Raw genomic sequence first — 10,000 nt, forward strand, 5'->3', positions numbered from 1 at the left:
GAGTATAGAGTTTTTGAAGTTATAGCACTAGGAATAAATATGAGCCATGGGGTTAGATGAAGTAAAGTAAGGACATAAAGAAGACACCACACTACAGAATGAGCGTGATTTGGGTGGGTGACGAGAAAAGCATGTACCTGTCACCGGTCGTTTCTGTCTCCTGCATATTCAGAGGGAGGGCCTCACGTACTCCCTAACCCGGTTATACCGTCGAGGGATGCGGTCGAGCCCATAACAATCTCAGTAGAAACAGGGAACACCACGGAAAGGTACTGTTATTGACACAATGATGCATGAAAGGCCATGTACAATAATCTCTTTTAGACAGGTTTATACTGTGATCAATGCACCTGGAAATGAGAGGTGTTGGTTTCGAAATGTACATCTATCTCCTTTTAGCAAGCCGGACGTGCGACCCAGACCTTTCAGCTCCCCATCCATCTAGGGCCAGTCTGATGTAACACCCCAGATGTGCCATGGAATGCCGGACAGTCCTGGAACGTGTAGACCCTGGGACCAATGTCGGCCGACAATTCAGCAACCATGCCTCTGCCATTGGTGTAACGCTACGCTATCTAGTGGATAACTTCGTGAGGATGAAAGGCTCAGGAGTAAACCCTACCGACATTTGCGATCCATTGGACCACACTAGGGAGAAATACTTCCATGCAGAGTTCGGCGAACTTTGTTTAAGTCGCCGCCTTGATACTGAAGCTTCGACGTCATTAAACTCTGTGGTCAACAAGATCCTAGAAACCGAGCACATCTCCCTGCTTGGCGACACGAGTTGGTGCCGATAGAGAATCATGGCCAAATATTTAGGGACACCACAGCATAGGAAAGATGATTGAGAACTGTCAGAGGCTTCTTGAACTCTGCTGTTGCACAAACTCTGCGTGACGAACACCCACTTTCAGAACAAAGCATGTCACAACATATGGAGACACCCACGGTTAAAACATGGTCATCAATTGGGCATGCTAATCACTAAGCGTGATTCGCTAAATAATATTTGCAACACTAGGTCCTATCAGATTGCTGATTACGATACTGGTTACTTCTTGATTGCCAAAGGTGAAACTGAAGCCAGGGAATTTCCTTCATTCAATGAGAAAAGGTTAGCCCAGGATTAACATCAGCATGACGACTTACCAGAAAAATAATGTAGAGTTAAACAATTTGTTGAGGCATCAAACAGGCAACACGCAAATCCACAAAGAAAACTGCACCTCTTAAATCAAAGACAGAGAAAGTCATCCTAGACACAGGCAAGTAGATTGGAAGATGGGTAGAGCACTATGTAGAACACTACGCTAGAGAATACTCCTTCACCCACGAAGCGTTAGACCCAAATTGTGAAGTGAGTAGAAAAGTGCCAGAAGACAATAGAGAATAAAATTTTTTTTCGCGGCGGTGGTGGGGTTTGAACCTGCGACCTTATTGGTACGACAACTCCGCCTGGCAGGTGAGAGCGTGGCTCTATCGTGTGAGCTCTCCACGAACACAAAAATATTCGTTTCAAACCCAAAGTCATTTCTAGATCCCTCTCTCACCCACTTCTTGAGATCGCCGATTCGTTCACCACCACCGCGAAGTAATTGTGACCAGCAGTTAAGCTTAATAGCCAATATTCTCATCACAAACATATAACATAGAAACGATTGAGACATTGAGTATGCTCCGGTGTATGGGGTGAATTTTTTAATTCAGAAAAGTGAGTGGAGCAGGCACTTATGTTGGTAACAACAAGATAGAAAGTGAGTAGAAAAGTGCCAGAAGACAATAGAGAATAAAAAATTTTTTCGCGGCGGTGGTGGGGTTTGAACCTGCGACCTTATTGGTACGACAACTCCGCCTGGCAGGTGAGAGCGTGGCTCTACCGTGTGAGCTCTCCACGAAAACAAAAATATTCGTTTCAAACCCAAAGTCATTTCTAGATCCCTCTCTCACCCACTTCTTGAGATCGCCGATTCGTTCACCACCATCGCGAAGTAATTGTGACCAGCAGTTAAGCTTAATAGCCAATATTCTCATCACAAACATATAACATAGAAACGATTGAGACATTGAGTATGCTCCGGTGTATGGGGTGAATTTTTTAATTCAGAAAAGTGAGTGGAGCAGGCACTTATGTTGGTAACAACAAGATATGAAGTGAGTAGAAAAGTGCCTGAAGACAATAGAGAATAAAAATTTTTTTTTCGCGTCGGTGGTGGGGTTTGAACCTGCGACCTTATTGGTACGACAACTCCGCCTGGCAGGTGAGAGCGTGGCTCTACCGTGTGAGCTTTCCACGAACACAAAAATATTCGTTTCAAACCCAAAGTCATTTCTAGATCCCTCTCTCACCCACTTCTTGAGATCGCTGATTCGTTCACCACCATCGCGAAGTAATTGTGACCAGCAGTTAAGCTTAATAGCCAATATTCTCATCACAAACATATAACATAGAAACGATTGAGACATTGAGTATGCTCCGGTGTATGGGGTGAATTTTTTAATTCAGAAAAGTGAGTGGAGCAGGCACTTATGTTGGTAACAACAAGATATGAAGTGAGTAGAAAAGTGCCAGAAGACAATAGAGAATAAAAATTTTTTTCGCGGCGGTGGTGGGGTTTGAACCTGCGACCTTATTGGTACGACAACTCTGCCTGGCAGGTGAGAGCGTGGCTCTACCGTGTGAGCTCTCCACAAACACAAAAATATTCGTTTCAAACCCAAAGTCATTTCTAGATCCCTCTCTCACCCACTTCTTGAGATCGCCGATTCGTTCACCACCATCGCGAAGTAATTGTGACCAGCAGTTAAGCTTAATAGCCAATATTCTCATCACAAACATATAACATAGAAACGATTGAGACATTGAGTATGCTCCGGTGTATGGGGTGAATTTTTTAATTCAGAAAAGTGAGTGGAGCAGGCACTTATGTTGGTAACAACAAGATATGAAGTGAGTAGAAAAGTGCCAGAAGACAATAGAGAATAAAAATTTTTTATTCTCTATTGTCTTCTGGCACTTTTCTACTCACTTCATATCTTGTTGTTACCAACATAAGTGCCTGCTCCACTCACTTTTCTGAATTAAAAAATTCACCCCAGACACCGGAGCGTACTCAATGTCTCAATCGTTTCTATGTTATATGTTTGTGATGAGAATATTGGCTATTAAGCTTAACTGCTGGTCACAATTACTTCGCGATGGTGGTGAACGAATCGGCGATCTCAAGAAGTGGGTGAGAGAGGGATCTAGAAATGACTTTGGGTTTGAAACGAATATTTTTGTGTTCGTGGAGAGCTCACACGGTAGAGCCACGCTCTCACCTGCCAGGCGGAGTTGTCGTACCAATAAGGTCGCAGGTTCAAACCCCACCACCGCCGCGAAAAAAATTTTTATTCTCTATTGTCTTCTGGCACTTTTCTACTCACTTCATATCTTGTTGTTACCAACATAAGTGCCTGCTCCACTCACTTTTCTAGACCCAAATTTAGATCTTCCCGCACTGAAAGAGCCAGATTCTGAACCAAATTATCGAGGAGCTCAGTAATGGGATCTATGGTCTTTCCTGTCGCACAGCACCAGTTGAAGATAGCATTCCACCCGAGATCATCAAAGGTGGAAATCCAGCCATCTTGGAACCCCTACATAAACTCCTATGTCTGCCGGAGAGAAGGCAAGAAACTCCAGGATAAGTGCGACGTCAGGATTATCACCCTATTGAAAAAGAAAGGGGACGGTAATGACTATTAATATCAAGGTGAACATCTTTATTGATCATTGTGAGTAAAGTCTTTACGCGCGGTGTCCTTGAACGAGTGCAAATCCTCGCCGAACGCATCTACCCAGAGTCGCAGTGTGGCTTCAGAGCTGAGAGAACGACAGTGTATATGATTTTCTCCGTACGTCAGCTCCGGGAGAATTGAATAGCAGATGCCTCTCTACATTGCGTTTATTGACCCGACGAAGGCCTTTGTCCTTGTTAGCAGGAAAGTTCTTTTCCAACTGCAAAATAAGATTGTATCTCCTCTACAGCATCTCAGCATCATTGTCTCTTTCCACGACGACATGGAGGCTACCATCGTCTATAACTCTGAAGCCTCAGAACCATTCTCTATGAACAGCGGCGTGAAACAAGGCTGTGACCTTGCACCATTTTTGTCCCGAATATTTTTTAGCTACTGCTGAAGTTTGCATTCCAAGAGTCCACAGAAGGGGTTCACTTGCACACCAGAACTGACCGGAAGATGTTCAAGGCTAAGAGCAAAGACCGAAGTTCGTACAGTCCTCATAAGGGAAATGTTATTTGCAGATGACGCAGGTCTGTGCTCGCACACCGAGGAAGACCTTCAGCGGCTGATGGACAGTTTTCACACGCATGCAGTGAATTTCGGATGGCGATCACATCATGAAAACAGACATGGTGGGTGAAGATGGTCTCTCTAAACCAACAAATTCACATTGACCACGAGGCTCTAGAACTCACTGATTACTTCACAAATCTGAGAATAACAATCATCAGCAATCTCTCAATTGAGGCAGAATTAGACAAGCGTATCGCCAAAGCTGCCGCTGTCGGGGCACAACTGAGCAAGAGAGTGTGGACCAATAAGCAATTGACGTTGAAGACCAAACTCAAAGTTTATCAAACGTGCGTACTCAGTAGCTACTATTCGAATTGAATCTTAGACAACATATGCCAGACAGGAGAACCGCCTTGAAAACTCGCACATTCGCTGTCGACGACGAATTCTCAGTATCAAGTGGCAGGACAGATTGACAAACACCGCGGTGCTAGAAAGGGAGATTTCCCTCAGCTTATGCTCTGCCAACAAGGTTGCGATGGCTTGCTTCTGGAATTTGACCAACTGTCCAGTTTTGCGTTTCTATGGTGTCTACAAACCAGACAAGAAATTGACATTCTTCAACTCAAACACATGGGAATCGCTTTCTGTTGAGAGGGGTGGCTGGAGATATGCTATGAGGGAAAGAGTAAGAATAGGCGAAGAGAGGAGAAAAGGATGTTTGAAAATAGGAGAGCAAGGAGGAAAGAGAGGCAGAGAACTAAGCACTAAACTCACAGTCAAATTATATGAGCAACAAATGCGGTTTAGATTGCCATGCAAGGATCAAGAAGCTTAGTCACACCCGTCACTGCTCTCAACAACACTGATGAGACCAAAATCACATAGGAGGCAAATTGTCGTTTCTTGAGACGGATGGATGTATCTACTACCACCGCTACTACTACTACTACTACTACTACTACTACTACTACTACTACTACTACTACTACTACTACTACTACTACTACTACTACTACTACTACTGCTGCTATTACTACTACTACTACTACTGCTACTACTACTACTACTACTACTACTACTACTACTACTACTACTACTACTACTACTACTACTACTACTACTACTACTACTCATTTTGGGAGCAGTCGTGCTCAGTGGAATCAGATAAATTGTGGGAGAGTGTCTTTAACTATAGCAGAGCGGGTTTGGGGGAGCAGGAGGCGCTGCGGACATTGTGTGGGCCCATCGATGGGTGAGGGCAAGAACGGAGACGTGTAACGAAGAGTTTGCCATGCTTGCAATAGATGTAGGTGCGGATTTCGAGGCCATGTGTGGGACTAAGTTTTTATCAATCCTTGACTCATTATTGGACAGGGATCGTGGGGGGATTATAGGATGCCTGTTGTCGATACTCCATTGCAATTTGAATCCAGCAGGGAAATAGCGACAATATCGGCTTTAAAGGGTTCCCCTCAGGAAGACAGCTTAAGTCCAATTCTATTCACGATATGCCTTGAGTCGACCATGGAAGAACCGGAACTGGGATTGCCGCCGACAAAGAAGTTCACACGTAGGTTGATGGTGCTGAAGTGATCTTTGAATCAAAGAAGTCAAGCAATAATGTACACGCCAATAGTGTCGCCTGCTCTGGGGCCGTGGAGTCTGGGAGTGAGTGAATCCGAGACAGTATGTACGAAGATCAACAGATATTTAAATGAATGGAAATATGTACGTAAACTAGGCAATTTGATCAATAAAAATGAAAACATCGGAAGATGTAGTTACATTCTACCAACTCCAAAATTTATGGAATAGAGGTGACGTAATCATTGAGTATAAACTAATTCAGATTTGCGTGACACTGATTGTACTGATATTGACAAATTAATTTTGGAACCCGGGGCCCCACAGAAAAAAAATGGAAGGCCATGATTCATGCCAACTCAAAAATAGCGTCGCGTAATCAGTGTCTATTGTTCAGAGACAGTTGCAGACGCCGCTGATCTCTATTATTGAACCGAGGTCCAGCGCTTGAGTACAAATAATAAAAGAAAAGCGATGGAGGCTATATGGTCAAATCCTATGTCGAGAGGATAACACTGAGATGACAAAATGTTTCCTTCTTGGCGGCAAATGAGTGAGGGGGGGGGGGTCCACAAACATCAATAGTAAGTATCCTGGGTCAGGATATCTGTGAAAATCAGAGGTTTCTTTGACTCAGATAAGGCCGATTTAATCCATGAAGAACTTAGAAGGACTGCAATACTCTCCGTACTGGAGTCGTAACAGGGTCTTGGTGGCTTCGGAAATATGACCCAGGACCATGACTGATGGAAAAAATTACACAATTCTCAACAAGCATCATTCAGACTGCGATGCTTACTACTACTACTACTACTACTACTACTACTACTACTACTACTACTACTACTACTACTACTACTACTACTACTACTACTACTACCACTACTACTACTATTACTATACTACTACTACTACTACTACTACTACTACTACTACTACTACTACTACTACTACTACTACTACTACTACTACTACTACTACTGCTACTACTACTACTACTACTACTAATACTACTACGACTACGACTACTACCACAAGTAATACTACAACTACTATAACTACAACTACAAATACTAACTACTAATGCTACAAATACGACCACTACTGCTACTACTACTACTACTACTACTACTACTACTACTACTACTAACTACTACTACATACTACTACTACTACTACTACTACTACTACTACTACTACTACATACTACTATACTACTACTACTACCATACTACTACTAACTACTACTACTACACTACTACTACTACTACTACTACTACTACTACTACTACTACTACTACTACTACTACTACTACTACTATACTACTACTATTACTACTATTACTATACTACTACTACTACTACTAACTACTACTACTACTACTACTACTACTAACTACTACTACTACTACTACTACTACTACTACTACTACTACTACTACTACTACTACTACTACTACTACTACTACTACTACTACTACTACTACTACTACTACTACCACTACCTACTACTACTACTACTACTACTACTACTACTACTACTACTACTACTACTACTACTACTACTACTACTACTACTACTACTACTACTACTACTACTATGAAGACGACTACGTCTAATACTACTACAACTACTTCTACAACTACTACTACTACTACTACTACTACTACTACTACTACTACTACTAATACTACTACTACTGCTGCTGCTGCTGCTGCTGCTGCTGCTACTTCTACTACTACTACTGCTACTACCGCTACAACTATCACTACTATTACTAACATTGTTACTAATACTATTAGTAATAATACCATAGCTACCGCTACTACTACTACTACTACTACTAATACTTCTGCTGCTACTACTACTACTACTACTACTACTACTACTACTACTACTACTACTACTACTACTACTACTACTACTACTACTGCATCAACAACTACCATTTATCCTGCTGTAAATGAAACCATTAAATTGTTCATACCTCTATTGCACATTCCGCAAAACTTAAAGCAGTTTCTTTTCGTCCAATCGCCCATTAAACAAGGCTTATTGATTCGAGCGCAATTCGGAGACTTGTCATAGCAAGCATCTGAAATACAAATAAAAATAATAAACAACATATTATTTTACTCATAGAATAAAACATTAACTATTCCACCCTGTCTTTGGAAATCCTATCATTTATTGTTAAACTCGCAATCCTTGAAAAATGCTTTCAACGCGTTCATTAAAACATAATGTTAATGTTTGCATATTATTTTCCCCCATTGGTGTGAATAAAGGTGTATTATTCCACTCCTCACATTGGAAATCCCTATCATTTATTTGTTAAAACTGCGGCTATGTGGTCTAGTGCTATGACACTCGCTTTCGGATCGGAATGTCCTGCGTTCGAGCCTCGCGCTCGGCGCATAATTGAGTTCTTGGAAAAAGGCTCTTTACTCACATTCTCTCACCGTACTCAGGTGTAAAATGAGAACCTGGCGGTTAACAGCCTTGTCTTTGTCCGAAAAATTGTAATAACGCCTAACAGGCGTCATGTCCCGTCCTATATGTTAAATGTTGCTGTTGACAAGGGACCATTTGTAAAGCGCTTTGAGCACATTTAGTGGATATTGCGTTATATGAAGCTCAATTTTATTTTTATAATTTGTTAAAACGTACGGTTGAATGATGCGTTGAACTCGTTGAATAAAAATTGTATTGAACGATTGTAGAATATTTTCGGCATGACAAAGATACGCCTCTCCTGCTATTAAAACCCTATGACTACTTCAATTGTGTCGTGTTTCTGCATATTGCTATATCCTCCTCAATTTGATTCAATAGTCTGATGTCACGTCGCCCAGCAACGGCGAGCTGCGTATTCCTTAACAAAGAAAATTACTACTTTTTTATTCTTCAGGCTGGCTATAACGTTTCATATGTCATGTGATCAGAATGTATAAATTTCAAAACATCACCATATTTATAATGTTTTACTCCTCTGGATACACTTTTATGATCGTCGGAGAAGTATTTCATAAGGGCGTCCGCCATTGTTCCGATAGTTTAGAGCCAGTTACTAAATTGCGTCTTACGAGGGAAGTGACGTCATGACTGTTGAAACCAATTGTCTGATGATAGATCTCAGGTCGTAATCGGGAGGTCGATCAATGCATTGCGTTCAGCCAAAAACTCATAACATCCGCCAGCCCAATGGATTTAAATACCGACACACGAATGAATGAGTAACTTTAAAACCTTTAGAGTCTAATTGATAGAATTTAGTGAGAACTTCATCATCAAAAAGGCTTGCAAAAAAACCACAAGAAAACAATAACAATAACGTGAGTGACGGACAGAGGAAGAGAAACGGAATCGTCACATGACATATTGCAAAAGATATAAATATAATACTATAACCATATAAGACTTTTCAAATGTGACCCCTCGGCTCATAAAGGTATTAAGTCGGGATGATTAAGATACTGAAAAGTGAATTTGGAGCCAGAAATATCATGTTTAAGTTGAGTTTATATGCTTTATAGATAAGAAGAAATATTATATTTTACTGTGCTAAATACCAACGTTTCCTATTTTGACCAGTTTAACTATAATTTGACCTTTTAGCTTCTGGTCCATCCCGACTTAATACCGTTTTGAGACGTTGGGTCACAAATGTGATGCAAAGAGTCAAACTGGTTTCATGTCGGTGTTTAGAGAGAGCCAAAAACGCAATATATAACGTACCAATATACAAAACAACCTGCAGCTGGAGACAGCGATATACAGTGACGGGGAAACTTCTGAAGAAGTGGCAATACAGTTTTAATAGAAGAACGAGGCGTATCTTTGTCAGGTCATGTCAAGTCGGTAAACATCGTCTTGCTCATAATGTTTATAATAATATGAAATACAAATGAAACTCGGCACGGTTTTTCGTAGTTTTCTTTATTGAGATGTGATTTCTTCTCACTAAATCCTCTCAGACTAAAAACTTTTTTTTGTCGTACGATTGATAGAACGGGAAGAAATGGTAAGTATTTTTAAACACATACTATCAATACACACATGCCGTGTTTACCGACTTGATATTGGACACCCATATAAGGAAGGAGCCCCTAA

The 10,000-nt window shown here is 41.2% G+C and overlaps 1 protein-coding gene across 1 annotated transcript in view; it reads right to left on the minus strand.

Annotated features, from left to right (window-relative positions):
• The window catches only part of LOC144955895 (lithostathine-1-like), a 20,623-nt gene that overhangs the window by 8,865 nt on the left and 1,758 nt on the right, over nucleotides 1-10,000 (minus strand). The window contains exon 2 of the mRNA XM_078886153.1: nucleotides 7,875-7,982. Within this exon, the coding sequence (XP_078742279.1) occupies nucleotides 7,875-7,982 (108 nt within the window). The remainder of the gene's footprint in view (nucleotides 1-7,874; nucleotides 7,983-10,000) is intronic.

This window comes from Berghia stephanieae, chromosome 10, assembly GCF_034508935.2.
Source record: "Berghia stephanieae isolate SIO BIC M18660-M18661 chromosome 10, UCSD_Bste_1.3, whole genome shotgun sequence".
Taxonomy (NCBI): domain Eukaryota; kingdom Metazoa; phylum Mollusca; class Gastropoda; order Nudibranchia; family Aeolidiidae; genus Berghia; species Berghia stephanieae.